The sequence below is a fragment of the Salvelinus sp. IW2-2015 genome, linkage group LG4q.1:29 (genome assembly GCF_002910315.2).
Source record: "Salvelinus sp. IW2-2015 linkage group LG4q.1:29, ASM291031v2, whole genome shotgun sequence".
NCBI classification, from domain to species: domain Eukaryota; kingdom Metazoa; phylum Chordata; class Actinopteri; order Salmoniformes; family Salmonidae; genus Salvelinus; species Salvelinus sp. IW2-2015.
Window position 1 is genome coordinate 32,084,227 of NC_036842.1, and position 21,952 is coordinate 32,106,178.

The following is a 21,952-nucleotide window of genomic DNA, read 5'->3' on the forward strand; positions in this document are numbered from 1 at the left end:
TCTCTGCAGCACTCTACCATAAAGGTCTGATTGGTAGAGTGGCCAGACGGAAGCCACTCCTCAGTAAAAGGCACATGACAGCCCGCTTGGAGTTTGCCAAAAGGCAGCTAAAGTATTCTCAGACCATGAGAAACAAGATTCTCTGGTCTGATGAAACCAAGATTGAACTCTTTGGCCTGAATGTCAAGTGTCACGTCTGGAGGAAACTAGGCACTGGTCATCACCTGGCCAATACCATCCCTACGGTGAAGTGTGGTGGTGGCAGCACCATGCTGGGATGTTTTTAAGCGGCCGGGACACTAGTCAGGATTTGTTTGGCCCCCCTTGTGTACTAAGCCGGTAATACTATAAATCCCGGGATGGGAGAAGGACGTTATGACAATATGAAAATCTGGATACTGCCCAGCCCTAGTGTATGCACATTTATGGACAGGTGATGGGGCTCGTTCGGCCAATAGGATGCTCCCCCTGAACTCATTATTTTGACAGAAGGGGAAGCAAGGCATTTTCACATTGGGCTTTCACTTTATCGATTGTACCATTTATCGATTGTACCATCAGCTGGCATCCTCCACACGTGACCCAATTTGACTGTGCATGACCTTTAACTTCTTGGACGGTCAACTTTTAGGTTAACTAGAAAAATTGTGTTGAGTAACTTTTAAAGTAAGTCTCGAATTCACCTCTATGATGATAACAGCATTGGGTTAAACAGAACCCTCAAAACAAGGGTGAGTGGAGGTTTAACTAAGGAAGCACCAAATGGCATAGCCTGGTTACAAACATAATAGTTAGCACATGACACAGCACAAACAGATCCAGGCTACCAACAACTTACCTTTCTCTGATGAACTCCGTAAGTTCCTTGGAGGAGATTTGACCATGCTTCATGTTGTGGTAGAGAACATCAAATCCATTGTTTTTTTCGCCCTGAGGGGGGGGATAATAAAAAAAGATGATTAGCCTAGTCAACTGAAAAACCAGTCGAGGATTAAATAGTGTTTCCTCCATTCTTTACTGCCCTGGCCTTCTCCACTATGAGCCTCCTCAAGGTCTGCATGGCTGTATCGCCAGCAGCCTTGACTGGTCCACCATAGTCATCCTGGCCATAGTGTTTAGGTTCTACTATGCTCCCTATACGTTTCTATGGTCCCTACAATGGTTCTAACAATCCATGTACGGTTCTATGCTCTCTAAAATGTGGTCCAGTCAAATGCATACACCACCCACCACTCAATAATTCATATGCCGTGGACATGTGTAAAACTGTCTGAAGTTTGGCTAGTGTTTGTTTGTTCAGAACCTAAATAAAAACCTCAAATCAAGTTTATTCAACCCACTGGGTGCCTCAGCTGCAAGCACAACATACAAGCACATATTTATACCTTCTGACTAGGCAGTCACCTCCTTGCATGTCTAAGATAAACATTTGTTCTCTGTTGCTAGGCAGGAACTCAGTCTGTTCCTATTACTGGTATTGTCAAGCCTGCCCAAGTCCTCTGGCCCCTTCCCAGAGGTTGCTTCTATTCAACTGTTGAGCATATCTCGAGTTGAGTTCCACATCCCTCCTTGTCCTAGTTCTACAGGAACTGAGACTAGATTGTTACTCTTCGCCTCTTTCCTTAGAAATATTAACTTCACTGAGACTACAGGACAAATTTCACTGATCCAAAATTTACAATAAACTTCACAGAGCCAAAATACACAACAAACTTTACCAAACCACAATACAAACAGCAGCTTTTCTGTAGCCCGGGTACCAGTCTCTTTAGCACTCCTTGTACTCCTTGTCATGTCAAAGTTGTTTAACATGACAGGAGTGGAATGATAGCTAAACAGACTGGTACTCAGACTCGCTTTCCTGACCTCAGGCTCTCTGTTTGAATCGTAGGCTATGCGTTAAGGAAGTTCAAAGGTCGTTTGAGGAATACCTTACAGTGCACTGATCTGACTCGTACGGATTATGAGGTCAAACACAAAACTGACCTAAGATCAGTTTAGGCGTCCGCATGCTTCCCACCAGAAACAGTTCAGAAGAGTTGTGCATACATTATGATGACATTTTGTGAAGTTTTTGTTCGTTTTGGACTTGGGCTGTTCGGGCACACAAGCCTACGCCCCTTCGTCAGTGATTGGTCAACAATAGGGATTCATCAATATAGTCTTTGTTGTCATTCAAAAGAGAGAAGATTTGTTTTCATGCACATTTTTTTCCATTGAGAAATACTGCACTAAATCTTAGATGTAAAATTGCACGCCTAAGATCTCATCTGTAAAAACGCCAAAATGAATGACAGATTTCTTGAGTTATATTTGATTAATTCTGATTATTTTGAGGAAATGTATACTGGCTACAGCATCTCAAAATGGACAAACAGTACTATTCTCGTTTTTCAAGCGAAGGTATTTTAAGGGTGTATGCGAGCACACTGGTTTGGTTGGCCTAGCCGAGTTCCAGCCAGCTGAAGCATGCTGATACCTAGAGACTACTTCCTCCAGCAGCAAAGGGCTGCCCTGTGGCAGAGCCTAGGTATGTCCAACAGGGGGAATAAATGAGCAAGCGCATAGTAACTGACCTGGATCCAACCTGGTTTATCAGGCCTACTCAAGGGAAACTCAGGAAACTAATTCCACAACTCCTCAACCTTTGACTTCCTCTTTAGCATGTGGCCCTGTATAACAGAGATCACATGCCAACAAAGACCAAATGTTCCTCTCACATGAATAAATTAGAAGTCGACCGATTAAAAATCGGCATGGCCGATTAATTAGGGCCGATTTCAAGTTTTCATAACAATCGGAAATCGGTATTTTTGGACACCGATTTGGCCGTTTTTATTTTATTTATTTTTTTACACGTTAAAAAAAGGATAAATAAACTAGGCAAGTCAGTTAAGAACACATTCTTATTTTCAATGACGGCCTAGGAATGGTGGGTTAATAACTGCCTTGTTCAGGGGCAGAATGACAGATTTTTTTTTAACTAGTCCAACGCTCTAACCACCTGATTACATTGCACTCCACGAGGAGACTGCCTGTTACGCGAATGCAGTAAGAAGCCAAGGTAAGTTGCTAGCTAGCATTAAACTTAAAAAACAATCACTCATAATCACTAGTTAAACTAGTAATATCATCAACCATGTGTAGTTATCTAGCGTGTCCTGCGTTGCATATAATCGATGCGGTGCGTATTCGTGAAAAAGGACTGTCTTGCTCCAATGTGTACCTAACCATAAACATCAATGCCTTTCTTAAAATCAATACACAAGTATATATTTTTAAACCTGCATATTTAGTTAATATTGCCTGCTAACCTGGCTCGTTGCGAACTCTGTGAAGACTATTTCTTCCTAACAAAGACAGCCAACTTCGCCAAAAGGGGGATGATTTAACAAAAGCGCATTTGCGAAAAAAGCACAATCGTTGCACGACTGTACCTAACCATAACCATCAATGCCTTTCTTAAAATCAATACACAGAAGTATATATTTTTAAACCTGCATATTTTGCTAAAAGAAATCCAGGTTAGCAGGCAATATTAACCAGGTGAAATTGTGTCACTTCTCTTGCGTTCATTGCACGCAGAGTCAGTGTATATGCAACAGTTTGGGCCGCCTAATTTGCCAGAATTTTACGTAATTGTGACATAACATTGAAGGTTGTGCAATGTAACAGGAATATTTAGACTTATGGTTGCCACCCGTTAGATAAAATACGGAACGGTTCCGTATTTCACTGAAAGAATAAACGTTTTGTTTTCGAGATGATCGTTTCCGGATTCGACCATATTAATGACCTACGGCTCGTATTTCTGTGTGTTATTATGTTATAATTAAGTCTATGATTTGATAGAGCAGTCTGACTGAGCGATGGTAGGCACTAGCAGGCTGGTAAGCATTCATTCAAACAGCACTTTCGTGCGTTTTGCCAGCAGCTCGTCGTTGTGCTTCAAGCATTGAGCTGTTTATGACCTCAAGCCTATCAACTCCCGAGATTAGGCTGGTGTAACCGATGTGAAATGGCTAGCTAGTTAGCGAGGTGCACGCTAATAGCGTTAAAAACGTCACTTGCTCTGAGACTTGGAGTGGTTGTTCCCCTTGCTCTGCAAGGGCTGCGGCTTTTGTGGAGCGATGGGTAACGCTGCTTCGAGGGTGGCTGTTGTCGATGTGTTCCTGGTTCGAGCCCAGGTAGGTGCGAGGAGAGGGACGGAAGCTATACTGTTACACTGGCAAAACTATAGCGCCTATAAGAACATCCAATAGTCAAAGGTATATGAAATACAAATCGTATAGAGAGAAATTGTCCTATAATTCCTATAATAAACTACAACCTAAAACTTCTTACTTGGGAATATTGAAGACTCCTGTTAAAAGGAACCACCAGCTTTCATATGTTCTCATGTTCTGAGCAAGGAACTTAAACGTTAGCTTTYTTACATGGCACATATTGCACTTTTACTTTCTTCTCCAACACTTTGTTTTTGCATTATTTAAACCAAATTGAACATGTTTCATTTTATTTGAAGCTAAATTGATTTTATTGATTATATTAAGTTAAAATAAGTGTTAATTCAGTATTGTTGTAATTGTCATTATTACAGTAATTGTCATTGTCATTATTACAAAAAATTTTTTTTTTAAAAATGGCTGATTAATCGGTATCGGCTTTTTTGGCCTTCCAATAAATCGGTATCGCCGTTGAAAAATCATAATCGGTCGATCTCTAGAATAAATTACACAATCAATAGTTATTACTGTACTATGATAACTTCAGTACAAATGACTGACTGCCACATCCTACAAAACTAGCTTTGAAACACAATAGCAAGGGGGTGAATAAAGGGACAAAACCTTAGCAGGACACTGTGGTTCACCATGTCAACTGAACTAACCCGTGACTGCCACACAGCCACTTCCTGGTCGCTTCCACAGTCAGCAATTTGTATCGGTACCATACAACATCATCACACCCCGCTGTGCTCATTTAACACATGGGTCCATCCAAGAGGTCAGGGGTCAGGGGAGGCTCATGCCAAACGAACCTGCAGCCTGGTGCAAATGACGATAGATATTTGCAGGGCAAAGAAAAAAATATTAGAGAAAGAGGCAAAGCAGAAAAGTCATTTCCTGCAGCCAGACAGAACAGTAATGGTATAGAATAGACTTCCTGTTACAGAGTGTGGTTATTTAAAACAGTCCAGACTGTGTCGAAATTAAAAATACCAAATGGCACTCTATTCTCTATATAGTGCACTACTTTTGACCAGGGCCCGCACAGTGCTCTGCTAAAAAGTATTGCACTATAGGCAATAGGGTGCTATTTCAGACACAGCCCATGCCTCAGTTCTGTGGCTATAATCAATAGTGTGACTTAAGCACATGACTCACACAGCATTCATCACATAGGCTATCCTAGGCTAACAGCTGCAAATTCTGTCCCGTCTGCTAACTACTGTACAGACCATGGCTGTCACAGACCTCAGTCACTGACTGTAATAACTAGATACCAGGGAAGCTGCAGAGAGTGAAAGACGGAGAGTGAGAGAAACTGAGACAGAGGAATAGAGACAGAGAGTCTGAGACAAAATACTCCAAACAGGAAGGGCTAATATTCTGTGCTTTTGGAATGCAGCAATATAAAATAAATTCAATACAAAAGCAACATAAAAAAACAAAAAAGGCAGGAAACAGGTCTGGGCGTTTTGTCTTTTTCCACCCCACCAGTACAATGCCCCATAGTAACTTGTGAAGAACAGAGAGACACATTCTATACAAGGCAACAACTTTCGTGGCTTTGAGTCTGAAAACCAACCATGCTGTGTTATATCACTACTCAGAGTTGAAAAAGGAACACTATAAAGAAGTGAGTGGTACTAGAAATGCCACATGGCTCTTGACTTGAAATGCCCCCTTTGGAGATTCATTGACCAAGTGATTCATATTCTAACCACACATTGTGAAATTCAAGACCAGTCAGTCATTACTCTTGGCCTGGCAGTGAGTGGCCTGTTTAAGACTGCAGTGCCCTCCACCCCAGTGAGAGATAACATGTGGAGGGGTTGGGCGCGCATATCAATCCATGCCTCTGTGGAATGAGACTAGAGATGCTCACAATGTCCAATTGAAAGAGCTCAAAGCTTCCCAAGAACTGAGAGAGCTAAGAGAGAGAACGAGAGCGGAAGCAGAAAGAGTGAGTCGAGAGAGCGGGAGCCGGAGAGATAGATAGCGGTAACTTAAAAAGGTCATGAACAGTCAAAATCATGTTTTTGATGAAATGTGGTTGAAACCAGATCAAAGTATGATGACCAAAGTGGGTTTGATTACAGGTTTAAATTGTTTCTAGCCATTTTGAGCCTATAATCGAACCCGCAAATGCTGATGCTCCAGATACTCAACTAGTCTAAAGAAGGCCAGTTTTATTGTTTCTTTAAAATGAGCACAACAGTTTTCAGCTGTGCTAACATAATTGCAAAAGGGTTTCTATGATCAATTAGCCTTTTAAAATGATAAACTTGGATTAGCTAACACAACGTGCCATTGGAACACAGGAGTGATGGTTGCTGATAATGGGCCTCTGTAGATATTACATTTTTTTAATATATATTTTTTTAATTTAAAATCAGCCGTTTCCAGCTACAGTAGTCACATACAACATTAACATCTACAATGTATTTCTGATCAATTTGATGTTATTTTATTGGACTTTTTTTTTTGCTTTTCTTTCAAAAACAAGGGAATTTCTAAGTGACCCCAAACTTTGGAATGGTTGTGTATACATTTGACATATTCCATACATGATACTTTTATATAAAGAAATCACATAACAATAATACATGACTGACCATAAACTCTTTAATCCCACCCCTCAGCCAATCACCAGAGACCACCCTCATTTGGTGCCATATTTCAACTGTGCTGTTTTACATACATTTGTATCCACAGATTGTGAGCTAAAGATGAAAACCTTTCCTACAAGTATTATTAATTGGCTGACTAAGTGAATGTTGTGATTTAACCATTCCTGAACCTGTGACCGAGCTCTCTTTGTGTGTGTGTGTGTGTGTGTGTGTGTGTGTGTGAGAAATGGGGCATAAAACATTCTGTTAGTGGCAAGAAGTTTGTATAATGATTTAAATGACTTGTTTCTGCATTGATCAAGTTTGAAAGTTACTGGTCCCTTCCCCCATGTCAAACACTTGGATTCAGGAGGCGGGATTATTAAGGAAATAGGGTGACATCACCCTAACTCAGATTTGAAGAAATTATTGGTAACATATTATCTGACCCAATTTAAATAAGTACCGCCTTGTAACCAACATCTGAGAAGGATTGTTTGCAGAGGGGCGTGGTTTATATAGCTAGAAAGCTACTCGACGGGTGCTGAAATTTGACTGTAGGGTGTCAGCAAATATAATTACACTATTTATCTATGGCAAACACACATATGTTTCCCCTTTCATCTGTGTCTGGTGTTAGCTAGTTATTGGCTAGCTAGAACTTCAGCCAGCATGGAACAAAAGGGAGGGGAAGTGTCGTTCAAAACTCTGACGCAGTTGTCATGTCAACACATCCATCAGTGCTGCTGTGAACCGCATCACAGGAGACATGCCAAACGGGAGATGTATAAAACATCATTGATGCCATTTCCTTGCTGTTTGAGTTGCTTTGTGTATCACCAAATTTGCTTGAGATGACTTTACTGCATCCACGTTTCTTGACATAGACCTTTTTAAAGAGCGGTCAGTCAAGGCGAGCTCATGAATATAAGCTCCCCGCCCACTCAGCCAGACTTTTCAAACTTCCTGGTAGTTCTTTTTTTTTTTTATGTTTAGGATTTCTATCACCCCCCAAAAATTTGGGTGATATTTTAGTCACTTAAAAGGCTATTTTACATGGGAATCTGAATGACTGTACTCATTTACACAAATAGAATCAATTGGCCTATTTATACAACATGCTACTTTTATACCACAATACATAGTGGTGAGCTTTTTGAAGTCGGTCCTTAGCACAAAATAATAAAGTTTTCGATTTCGGTAAAAAATGGTTTTACATTAAATGCATTAGGAGGTGATATAAAAATTATTTGAGCTTTTTTAACAAAATTACAAAGCCAAAAACAGTGAAAATATTCCATTGTCTCTGTCAGGTCCACATTGGGTAGACATCAAGAGAAAAATAGGAAATTACCAAACATTTCAGCTGTGTACATTACTTCGTTTTTATTTGATTACTTTATTATTTTTCATTCCTTAAAGCCATCGCCTCATATCTGAGCAGGCAGTGGCAGCCAGCAAGCCAGCCAGCCAATCTAATGTTATCTTTGTGCTCCCCATACTGTGCAGTGTTTATTCATCCTATTTAGCTAGACTAGCCTGCCTAAGTATGCTACAGGGCGGTCTTCTGAAATCATTTTACTAGTTCTTTAAAGTAGATAAGGCATACTTTCACAAACTGTCTCTATCCCTCTCATCGTTGTGTACATTGCTCTCTCATGCGGTCTGAGTGTATCTAACCTAACATTGCGGGCATAAAAGTGTATCCGTCTCTGTCTGAGACTTATGCTGTACCTTAGTGGTCGGAGCCGGAAAGAACAGGTGCAATTGATGGTCATTACAGTTGATTACCACATTTCTGCGCTGTTGAATATTTGCTTAATGAAAAGTCCCTTCAACCCAGCGTCCCACATAGTTCTGGATTTAATATCTCTAGAGCAGTGGTCACCAACCTTCTCGGAGTCAAGATCACTTGGAGTCAAAATGGGGGGGTTAATCGCTCACTACTAACAATACAACATGCTATGTTTATACCACAATACAACATAATGCTATTTTTATACCACAATACAACATAATGCTATTTTTATGCTACTTATATGCAGCGTAAAAGACTGGATAGGTAGAGCGCTAATATGCTTCTCTGCTACAGTCAGCAAAAAATGTGGAACAGTACAGCACTTTCAAGAAGCAAAGTGTATCTTGAAAACTTGATTGTTGTCATGCAAACCAATTTTGGGACTGTATCAACAGTAGACTAATGAAAAAAATTCCTAAAAGATAGTTTTTGAGTGGATTATTCCTTTAAAGTCAAGATGGTGTCTGTTGAACTCTTGATTGGAACAGGTGAATGGAACCTGCTTAGAAGACACAGATACAGTTGTCAACCGTTTAATATCTCTCATTTGTGGAGTATACCTTTGGATTTACCTTTGTCAGATGTACTTTTTTGCCATCAATTGCTTTGGTATTGGTTTATCCTTACTGGAAATCATTCTTATCATTCTTGCTTTGTCAATCATCATCATCATGGAACTATGTGACAAATCTGGGCCTTTTGTGAGTATAATACATTTACATTTTTGTTGATGCCAAGAAACTATATCAAGTCTTTTCTTGGAAACAAACAAATATGTTGGAACCTTCTCTGTAGAGCGTCTAAGGAAGTGGTTAGTTATTAAATCATGTTTGGACATTGCTCAAATATCAAATAATTTCAGTAACAATTAAGTACCTTACTGTGATTGTTTTCAATTAAAATGGTCAAAAACAAACAAAAATAGCTTCTTAGCAAAGAATTTAGCTAGGACTGTCTGGGAGTGGTATGAGTGGGGAGGAGAAAACTGTTGTTGACAGAGGTTTGGAACTCTCTTATTGAACTATTAACCAATATATGTTGATGTCAGCATGCAGGCCAAAACTCCATCCCAACAAAATAAACTGACATTTCAGGTGGTCGTTTAAAACGACTCTTACACTAAAAGGGCATTATCATAATTTTCACAATATTATTCCAACCTCAATGTGGAAATACACAGTACCAGTCAAGAGTTTGCACACACCTACTCATTCAAGGGTTTTTCTTTATTTTTACTATTTTCTACATTGTAGAATAGTGAAAACATACCTGAAATAATACATATGGAATCATGTAGTAACCAAAAAAAAAAAAGTGTTAAACAAAGCAAAATATATTTTAGATTTGAGATTCTTCAAAGTAGAAACCCTTTGCCTTGATGACAGCTTGGCATTCTCAACTAACTTCATGAGGTAGTCACCTGGAAGTTTCTTCAAGTGCAGTCGCAAAAACCCTCAAGTGCTATGATGAAACCAGCTCTCATGAGGACCGCCATAGGTAAGGAAGACCCAGAGTTAACTCTGCTGCAGAGGATAAGTTCATTAGTTACCAGCCTCAGAAATTGCAGCCCAAATAAATGCTTCAGAATTCAAGTAACAGACACATCTCAACATCAACTGTTCAGAGGAGACTGTGTGAATCCGGCCTTCATGGCCAAATTGCTGCAAAGAAACCACTACTTAAGGATACCAACAAGAAGAAACTTGCTTGGGTCAAGAAACACGAGCAATGGACATCAGACCGGAGGAAATGTGTCCTTTGGTCTGATGAGTCCAAATTTGATATTTTTGGTTCCAACCGCCGTGTCTCTACAAGACGCAGAGAAGCTGATCGGATGATCTCCGCATGTGTGGTTCCCACCGTGAAGCATGGAGGAGGAGTTGTGATGGTCTTGGGGTGCTTTGCTGGTGACACGGTCTGTGATTTATTTCAAATTCAAGGCACACTTAACCAGCATGGTTACCACAGCATTCCGCAGCGATATGCCATCTCATCTGGTTTGCAGTGGGTGGGACTATCATTTGTTTTTCAACTGGACAATGACCCAACACACCTATTCCATGCGAGAAATTGCCAAGAAACTGAAGATCTGGTACAACGCTGTGTACTACTCCCTTCCCAGAACAGCGCAAACTGGCTCTAACCAGAATAGAAAGAAGAGTGGGAGGCCCCGGTGCACAACTGAGCAAGAGGACATTACAGTGTCTAGTTTGAGAAACCGATGCCTCACAAGTCCTCAACTGGCAGCTTCATTAAATAGTACCCGCAAAACACCAGTCTCAACGTCAACAGTGAAGAGGTGACTCCGGGGATGCTGGCCTTCTAGGCAGAGTTGCAAAGAAAAAGCCATATCTCAGACTGGGCAATGAAAAGAAAAGATTAAGATGGCCAAAATAACAAAGACACTGGACAGAGGAAGATTGGAAAAAAAGTGTTATGGACAGACAAATCTAAGTTGGAGGTCTTCCGATCACAAAGAAGAACATTTGTGAGACGCAGAAAAAATGAAGATGCTGGAGGAGTGGCTGACGCCATCTGTCAAGCATGGTGGAGGCAATGTGATGGTGGTAAAGTGTGAGGTTTGTACAAGGGATCTTGAAGAAGGAAGGCTATCACTCCATTTTGCAAAGCCATGCCATACCCTGTGGACGGAGCATAATTGGAGCCAATTTCTTCCTACAACAGGACAATGAACCAAAGCACAGCTCCAAACTATGCAAGAGCTATTTAGGGAAGATGTAGTCACCTGGTATTCGGTCTATAATGGAGTGGCCAGCACAGTCACCGAATCTCAACCCTGTTGTGGGAGCAGCTTGACCGTATGGTACGTAAGAAGTACCCATCAAGCCAATCCAACTTGTGGGAGGTGCTTCAGGAAGCATGGGGTGAAATCTCTTCAGATTACCTCAACAAATTGACAACTAGAATGTCAAAAGGTCTGCAAGGCTGTAATTGCTGCAAATGGAGGATTCTTTGACGAAAGCAAAGTTTGAAGGACACAATTAATATTTCAATTAAAAATCATTATTTATAACCTTGTCAACATCTTGACTATATTTACTATTCATTTTGCAACTAATTTCATGTATGTTTCCACGGAAAACAAGGACATTACTAAGTGACCCCAAACTTTTGAACGATAGTGTATCAAATGTCCTACCACCCCTACGCCCACACCACTAAGGTCTATGACAGAATCCTAAATCTAACTGTGAAGGCTGGGAAGAACAACCACCACGCTGCTCCAAGTCCTGTGAAAAGAGGCCATTCTATGCCAATAAGAGGCATCCATTCTATGCCAATATAACCACATGTAGTCAGCAATAAGACGACAACTTTCCATATCCTGTGGAAGTTACTACTTTATGGGTGAATTGCTGCTTATGTAAATGGATGGGATTAGAACTTGTCTATTCCACTTTCCTTCCTACTGCAATAACGCTACAGTATACCCTTTCTCTACCTACTACGTGTGTGCATGCGTACGCATGTACCAAACCTGGTGGTACTGTGGTTTGACAATGCCTTGTGAGAGAGACAGTACAGAACTGAACTCTGATGATCATGAATTCACACTAATTTCAGTCACAAAACGTGCTTTAGTTAACAAGAGGTGGCCTGTGGCTTTTCTCTCTGGTCTTAGCAATTATCTGTCTGAGCAACACTAACATTGTGTTAATTGTTCCCTTTGCTTTAGGTCGAACAAATGATGCTAAATTTGATTTATGGGAAATAGCATCAATTTTCCCATTTGAGCCAAGCATGAAATGTACACAATGGCGATTAAAATGGATTTGACAAGTGAAAACAAAGGAAAACAGGAAATTGCTGTGCATAGAGCAGAACTATAACCCCGGGCCAGAAAAGGGTAGCTTTGAAACTCAGACAAACTAGAATATAACAAAAAATTTGCAATAGCAACCAGACTAATGAGCATATTAGCCAGCAGAACAGAAGATGAATCTTCATCCAAATTTCATGATTTGATTCGTAAGCTTGGCCAGGAGCATTCTCTTATTTTTGTGTACATTTATGAATTACGTAATTAAAACTCGTAATTACGTTACCAAATCAGTTACGGAATTACTGCAACTGAATTGGCTACAATGGGAAATCATAAGTCACAAACCAGTTGGGTCACCTGCTACTGTCTTCCCTTCCACTGGCATAGTGTTCAGCTCATAAAATGTTTTTCCCCTCTTTCTGTCTTAAAACAGTCTGAGTCTGGACAGCCTCTCCCAGTTCTTACTGACATCTACCCATGAGCCTCCTCTTTCCAATTCATTTTAACCAGCATCCTCACCCACTGAGCACCGACCGACACCCGACATCCATGGACGTTGAAAAGTAATTGAAATTTGGTCAGTCCACCCTTGATGTTAATGCCTACAGATGGACCAAATCTGAACCCATCATAAACACATGTTTTACAAGTTTGGATAGCACAGTACAGTATGCAGAGCACATAAGAGTACAGTCCAGTAAAGAAAAATATAGTATAGTACAGTATATTGTGCTTTATTGTACTGCACTATTGTACTGCAATGTGATGTCCAAACTTATTAAACATGAAGAGAAATTACATTCATAATTATGCATTTCTGTGTTGTACAGATAACGGACACATGATGTAATTCCGTTACCGGGTGTAAATCCACTTCACTTCTTGAGCATAGAGTTAAACTTTGAAATTAGGGCTGACCGCAATTAGTTAACTGATCGATTGTTTGGTTGTTTGGCAGTTAGTCGAAGAAAGAACAGACGACTTTCGGTTGACCAATAATTTTTTACGTAGGAGACAGCCCTATATGAAGTCAATGGCTTTTGTTTGGTATACATTTTAAAGTGAAAAAGCTAAGTCAAAGCGTAAATCTGTTAACATGGAATTGCTCATATTAATATATGTTAATTTCATGCAAATTAAAGGCTGCTTCGCTACCACTCCCACAACAGAAGCACAATCATGGCCTTAGATCCGCAGGTGCTCACGTTAGAACAAGCCCAGGGTCAGTTTCTGTGGTGGCAGAAAAGCCCAGTGTACACTACACGACTTTCAAAATCCTAACATCACTGAGCCTCTCACATTGAACAACTGTCTTTCCTGTAGTTGTTTTGTGTTGCCAACATAGTGTTGCGCACGCTAACCATCTGGCAGAGACGTGTCACACACTACAAGATTCTTCACTTGGTCGTGAGGATTCTCTATACCACGCTGTCTCAYCAAAACAATGATACGATTTAACGTAGCTACGAGCTGTGGCTCAAAGCAGCCTCACAAAGGTTCAGTAACACATTCACACTTGCCATACAGAGTTGAAAGATCTAGCCAACGTTTTGAATTGAATAATATTGCWTGTGAACTTCAGAGCTGTAACGATTTGACACTTTGGTTAAAGGCAAGTACAATACACATACTAGTAGTAGTCATAGCTCCTGCTCCAGAGTCTACACATTCTGGGTGATGTGGTACAACGTCAGCATCTCACTGGCTTCTTCTCTGGCCAGCTCTCATTGGCTATTGCTGATCACGTTCTGAAAACTTGTCATTGCACATCTCACACAAGAGCATTGCAGATTGTGTGTCAATAAAATCAAACCTGTTTGAAAACATCTGGGACTGCTCAAAGATGAAATCAGAAGCCCTCAGATTGAGTCTTTAACCCGGTCAGAAACAAGCGTTGAGTAAACAACAACAAAAACTTGTCTGGGACAGCAGTAAAAACACGACTTCTCAACACAGAGGATAAAACATTCGAAAGGGATGGGCACTACATCAACATACAAATAGTTTTACAACTTCGGCTCTCTTCACAACATGTGTAAACCAAGACGCCTTTATAACACCATCAGAATATCTGCCTGCCGATGGTCGTGTGATTACAGAATATCTGCCTGCCGATGGTCGTGTGATTACAGAATATCTGCCTGCCGATGGTCGTGTGATTACAGAATGTCTGCCTGCCGATGGTCGTGTGATTACAGAATGTCTGCGAGGCATATTAACATATTATTACGCATATACAATAATCATGGCAAGTACAACTACCATCTAGCCACACTACACAAACAGGACATCTCCCCTTCTCCTCCAGGCATTGTGAACAAACTAAGCTAACCCCCCTGTCTGAAACAGAAGGCTGGTCTATGGGTGAGGCCTCCTCCTCGCTGTACGCTATTCACAACATGATCATGTAGCTCCTACCATTCCAGGCTTAAATATTTTATCACCGTCTCCACAACACCCCCTTCATAATCAAGCATTCTGTCAATAGAGGAATAGTTGATTTTCCAAGGTGCTCCCAGATACAATTGTCTAGGGCCAGGAGCTTCCCTAACAATGTGACCAGTAGAAACTCTGCCTAGTTATTGACCTTATGAGGTAAAATATCAATTGACTCAACTCTGAAAGTAGCCTTTCCCATGTAACCCAAGTTACCCAACTCAATGTTGACCTAAACCTCCCAACCACAGAATCCAGGGGAGAGTGAAGAGATTGATCCAGCTCTCCTCACATGGCTAGACCCCATGTCGGTTGACCTCACAACTCAACCTCATGGCAACAACCCAAAACAAAAACATGCTATTCCTTTCTACAGAGTTAGAGATTAAATCACATATTATTTGTCATGTGTTGAATACAGTAGCATGGAGAGAGAGGAGCTATCCTATCCAATGCCTGCCATGATATTTTGTGATGACCACATAGCCCATGCTCAGTGGAGGAGAACAAATACAAGGCAAGACAAACAAAGGCAGCCATTATTATTTGGACAGTGGCTCTTTACAGGGAGGGAGAGGGTATGGTACTGTAGCTAGGTCTTGTGTGTGGTCTAATACACTGAACAAAAATATAAAACGTAACACTTAAAGTATTTGTCCCATGTTTCACGAGCTGAAATAAAAGATCCCAGAAATTTTCCAGACACACACAGAGCTTATTTCTCTCAAGTTTTGGCCACAAATGTGTATACATCCCTGTTTGTGAGCATTTCTTCTTTGCCAAGATATCCAGATATCCATCCAAAAAGCTGATTAAACAGCATGATCCTTACACAGGTGCAGCTTATGCTGAGGACAATAAAAGGCCACTAAAATGTGCAGTTTTGTCTCAACACAAGAGACATATGTCTCAAGTTGAGGGAGCGTGCAATTGGCATGCTGACTGCAGGAATGTCCACCAGAGCGGTTGCGAGAGAATTGAATGTTAATTTCTCTACCATAAGCCACCTCCAACCTCATTTTAGAGAACTTCAATGTCGTGAACAGAGTGCCCCATGGTGGTGGTGAGGTTTAGGTATGGGCAGGCATAAGCTACGGACAACGAACACAATTGCATTTTATCAATTGCAATTTAACTTCCGGCGCCGATAGAGATGGCAGCCTCGCTTCGCGTTCCTTGGAAAATATGCAGTATTTTGTTTTTTTACGTGTTATTTCTTACATCGGTACCCCGGGTAATCTTAGGTTTCATTACATACAGTCGGGAGGAACTACTGAATATACGATTAACGTCAACTCACCATCGTTCCTACCAGGAATATGACTTTCCCGAAACGGATCCAGTGTATTGCCTTCCACACAATACAATGGATCAGATCCCAGCCGGCGACCCTGGGCGACGCCGAAAAAGGGGAAAACGTGGCGGTCTCGTGGTCAGGCTTCGAGACCGGGCAACATCGCGCTCCACTCCCTAGCATACTACTCGCCAATGTCCAGTCTCTTGACAATAAGGTTGATGAAATCCGAGCACGGGAGCATTCCAGAGAGACATCAGGGATTGCACGTGCTCTGCTTCACGGAAACATGGCTAACTCAAGGGACGCTAACGGAGTCGGTGCAGCCAGCTGGTTTCTCCATGCATCGCGCCGGACAGAAACAACATCTTTCCGGTAAGAAGAGGGGCGGGGGGGTATGCTTATGATTAACGAGAAGTGGTGTGACCATCATAATAACCACAAGAACCAAGTCGTTCTGTTCACCTGATCTAGAACCTCCTCACAATCAAAGTCGACCGCAATCATCACCAAGGGAATTCTCGTCAATCATAATCACAGCCGTATACATTCCCCCAAGCAGACACACGATGCCCTAACAAGCTCGACCTGACTCTTTGTAAACTGGAACACACACCCTGAGGCTGCATCATCGTAGCTGGGGATTTAACAAGGCTAATCTAAAAACAAAACTCCCTAATTATCAGCATATCGATTGTGCTACAGGCGTGGAAAAACACTGGACCATTGCTACACTAATTCCGCGACGCTTACAGGCCCTCCCCCGCCCCCTTGCGGAAAAGCTGACCACGACTCCATTTTGTTGATTCCTGCCTACAAACAGAAACCTCAAACAAAAGCTCCCGCGCTCAGGTCTGTTCAACGCTGTTCCGACCAATCTGAATCCACGCTTCAACGACCTGCGCTTCGATCACGCGGATTGGAATAGTTTTCCGCATCGCGTCCAACAACAATATTGACGAATATGCTGATTCGGGGAGCGAGTTCATTAGGAAGTGCATTGACGATGTCGTACCCACAAGCAACGATAAAAACATTCCCAAACCAGAAACCGTGGATTGACGGCAGCATTCGCGGTGAAACTGAAAGCGCGAACCACTGCTTTAAACCAGGGCAAGGTTGACCGGAAGCATGACCGAATCAAACAGTGTAGCTAATTCTCTCGCAAGGCAATCAACAGGCTAATTCTCAGTACAGAGACAAAATCGAGTCGAAATTCAACAGCTCAGACACAAGCAGAGGTATGTGGCAGGGTCTACAGTCAATCACGGATTACAAAAAGAAACCACCCCGTCGAGGACCAGGAATGTCTTGCTCCCAGACAGGCTAAACAACTTTTTTGCCCGCTTGAGACAATACAGTGCCACTGACACGGCCCCCTACCAAAACCTGCGGCTCTCCTCACTGCAGCCGAGAGATAAACATTTAAACGTGTTAACCTCGCAAGGCTGCAGGCCAGACGGCATTCCCAGCCGCTCTCAGAGCTGCGCAGACCAGCTGGCTGGTGTGTTTACGGACTATTCAATCAATCCTTATCCCAGTCTGCTGTTCCCACATGCTCAAGAGGCCACCATTGTTCTCTGTTCCAAGAAAGCTAAGGTAACTGAGCTAAACGACTACCGCCCCGTAGCACTCACTCCGTCTGCATGAAGTGCTTGAGGATAGTCAGACCAGCAATCACCCCACCTACCAGACACCCTAGACCACTCCAATTTGCTTACCGACCCAATAGTCCACAGACGACGCAATCGCAACCACACTGCACACTGCCCTACCACTGGACAAGAGGAATACCCATGTGAGAATGCTGTTCATGCGATTACAGCTCAGCATTTAAACCATAGTACCCCAAACTCGTCATCAAGCTCGAGACCCTGGGTCTCGCCCGCCCTGCTTGCACTGGGTCCTGACTTGACGGCCGCCCCCAGTGTGTGAGGGTAGGTAACAACTCTCCACCCGCTGATCCTCAACACTGGGCCCACAAGGGTGCGTTCTGAGCCCCTCCTGTACTCCCTGTTCACCCACGAACTGCGTGGCCATGCACGCCTCCAACTCGATCATAAGTTTGCGGATGACACTACAGTGGTAGGCTTGATCACAACAACGACGAGACGGCCTACAGGAGGAGGTGAGGGCCCTCGGAGTGTGGTGTCAGAAAATAACCTCATATCCTCAACGTCAACAAAACAAAGGAGATGATTGTGGACTTCAGGAAACAGCAGAGGACACCCCCTATCCACATCGACGGGTCAGTAGTGGAGAAGGTGGAAAGTTTTAAGTTCCTCGGTGTACACATCACGACGAAACTGAATTGGTCACCCACACAGACAGCTGTTGTGAAGAAGGGCAGCACCGCCTCTTCACCTCAGAGGGCTGAGAAATTCGGCTTGTCACCAAAACACTCACAAACTTCTACGATGCAAAATCGAGAGCATCCTGTCGGGCTGTATCACCGCCTGGTACGGCAACTGCTCCGCCCCCAACCGTAAGGCTCTCCAGAGGGTAGTGAGGTCTGCAAGAACGCATCACCAGGGGCAACTACCTGCCTCCAGGACACCTACACCACCCGATGTCACAGGAAGGCCATAAAGATCATCAAGACAACAACCACCCAAGCCACTGCCTGTTCCCCGCTATCATCCAGAAGGCGAGGTCATACAGGTGCATCAAAGCAGGGACCGAGACTGAAAAACAGCTTCTATCTCAAGGCCATCAGACTGTTAACAGCCACACTAACATTAGCGGCCGCTGCCAACATACTGACTCAACTCCAGCCACTTTAAAAATGGGAATGATGGAAATTATGTAAAAATGTCCACATAGCCACTTTAAGCACCATGCCACTTAATACATGTTTACATACCCTACATTACCCATCTCATATGTAAGTACTGTATCTATATCATCTACTGCATCTTGCCATCTTATGCAATACATGTACCACTAGCCACTTTTAAACTATGCCACTTTATGTTTACATACCTACAGTACTCATCTCATATGTATATACCGTACTCTACTACCATCTACTGCATCTGCCATGCGTTTCTGTACACCACTCCCTATATCTTATGTACACTATCTTTATCCTTCACACTTGTGTGTGTGTGTAAGTAGTAGCGTGGAATTGTTAGGTTAGATTACTGTTGTTATTACTGCATTGTCGGAACTAAAGCACAAGCATTCGCTCACACTCGCATTAACATCTGCTAACCATGTGTATGTGACTAATAAAATTGATTTTGATTTGATTTGATTTGAATGCACAGACATACCGTGACGAGGTCCCTGAGGACCATTCATCCGCCGCATCACCCCATGTTGCAAGGATCTGTACACATTCCTGGAAGCTGAAAAGTCCAGTTCTTCCTGGCCTGCATACTTCCCAGTAACATGTCACCCATTGAGCATGTTTGGGATGCTCTGGATCGACGTGTTCGACATGTGTGTTCCAGTTCACACCAATATCCAGCAACTTCGCACAGCCATTGAAGTAAATGGACAACATTCCACAGGCCACAATCAACAGTCTGATCAACTCTATGCGAAGGAGATGTGTCGAGCTGCATGAGCAAATGTGTGTCACACCAATACTGACGTGGTTATCTGACCACGTTCCTACTTTTTTTAAGGTATCTTTGACCACAGATGCCATATCTGTATTCCCAGTCATGTTGAAATCCATAGATTAGGGCCTAATGATTAATTCAATTGACTGATTTCTTATATAACTGTAACTCTGTTAACGCATGTTGCATTACATTTACCGTTCAAAACCTTGGGTCACTTTAGAAATTCATGTTTTTGAAAGAAAAGCATATTTTCTATCCATTAAAAATAACATTAAATTGATAGAAATACAGTGTAGACATTGTTAATTGTGTAAATGACTATTGTAGCTGGAAACAGCTGATTTAAAAAAAATGGAATCTTACATAGGCGTTACAGAGTAAGAGGTCGACCGATTAAATCGGGGCCGATTTCACGTTTTCATAACAAATCGGAAATCTGTATTTTTGGACGCCGATTATTATTTTTATTTTTTACACCTTTATTTCATCTTTATTTAACTAGGTAAGTCAGTAAGAACACATTCTTATTTTCAATGACGGCCTAGGAACGTTCTGCCAGATTTTTACCTTGTCAGCTCGGGGGGATCCAATCTTGCAACCTTAAGTTAACTAGTCCAATGCCTAACTACCTGATTACATTGCACTCCACGAGGAGCCTGCCTGTAGTGAATGCGAGTAAGCCTAAGGTAATTGCTAGCTAGCCATAAACTTATCTTATAAACCTGCATATTTAGCTAGAAAATCCAGGTTAGCATGCAATATAACAAGGAAATTGTGTCATTTCTCTTGGTTCATTGCACGCAGAGTCAGGGTATATGCAACAGTTTGGGCCGCCTGGCTCTTTGCGAACTAATTTGCCAGAATTTTACGTAATTATGACAACATTGAAGGTTGTGCAATGTAACAGGAATATTTAGACTCATGGATGCCACCGTTAGATAAAATACGGAACGGAATAAACGTTTTGTTTTCGAGGTGATAGTTTCCGGATTAGTCAAAGGTATAGATGTTTTAGAGAGAAATAGTCGACGCGTTATAATTCCAATAAAACTTGCGGCTGAATTTGAAAGGGGTTCCTTCGTTATTTACCGTTCATGTCTTCCATAGAGAATGTCTTGATCTACTTCAAATAAGGTCTGTGTTTCATGCAGGCTTAAACCGCCTCGACGTTTTGATACCCGTGTAAATCTCACTAGGATAAGGTAACGTTTCTCAACATATTTTTATAAATCCACTACACAATTTTTTTTATCTTCGCTTATATTTAGCCAATATTGATCAGAGTTACCTTGTCCTATGGATATCTACACAGTTATAAAATTGGCACGGTGATGTAAGCCTACACGAAACACAGACCTTATTTTAAGTGAATCTAAAAATATCCTATGGAATAAATGAAGGAACCGCTTTTCAGATTTTGCTAGAAGGTGTCATGGGAATTATGACTCGCACTTTGATTGTCAATTCTTACCATGCCCATTATTAAAATAGAATTTCCTGCATATAGAAATTAAAGTTTTTGTTTTCAACATTCATCACAGGTAATTTAAACTCTATTTTTGTCCAAACAGTTGAGAGTATGTCTCCTAAGCAGACTCTTCAGTATCATTGTCACTTCGGAGCTGTGTGCGTGTATTTATGTATTAAGTTAAAATAAAAGTGTTCATTCAGTATTGTTGCAATTGTCATTATTACAAAAATGTGTGTGTGTATGATATATATATAAAAAAAAAATTAAAAAAAAAATAAATAAATAAAAATAAAATCGACCGATTAATCGGTATCGGCTTTTTTTGTCCTCCAATAATCAGTATCGGCATTAAAAAAAAAATCATAATCGGTCGACCTCTAGTACAGAGGCCCATTATCAGCAACCATCACTCTGGTGTTCCAATGGCACGTTGTGTTAGCTAATCCAAGTTAATCATTTTAAAAGGATAATTGATCATTAGAAAACCCTTTTGCAATTATGTTAGCACAGCTAAAAACTGTTGCCGCCGACAGAGATGGTCGCCTCACTTCGCGTTAGGAAACTATGCAGTATTTAGTTTGTGTATTATTTCTTACATTGTTACCCCAGGAAATCTTAAGTCTTATTACATACAGTCGGGAAGAACTATTGGATATAAGAGCAACGTCAACTTACCAAAATTACGACCAGGAATACGAGTTTCCCGAAGCGGATCCTCTGTTCAGACCACCACCCAGGACAATGGATCTGATCCCGGTAGGC

At 41.7% G+C, this 21,952-nt stretch overlaps 1 protein-coding gene across 5 annotated transcripts in view; it reads right to left on the reverse strand.

The window, feature by feature from the left end:
- Positions 1-21,952, reverse strand: part of LOC111961822 (F-BAR domain only protein 2) — an 83,353-nt gene that overhangs the window by 51,638 nt on the left and 9,763 nt on the right. For all 5 annotated transcript variants that reach the window (XM_023984377.1, XM_070442840.1, XM_070442839.1 and 2 more), the window contains exon 2: positions 839-930. In XM_023984377.1, coding sequence (XP_023840145.1) covers positions 839-930 — 92 coding nt within the window. The remainder of the gene's footprint in view (positions 1-838; positions 931-21,952) is intronic.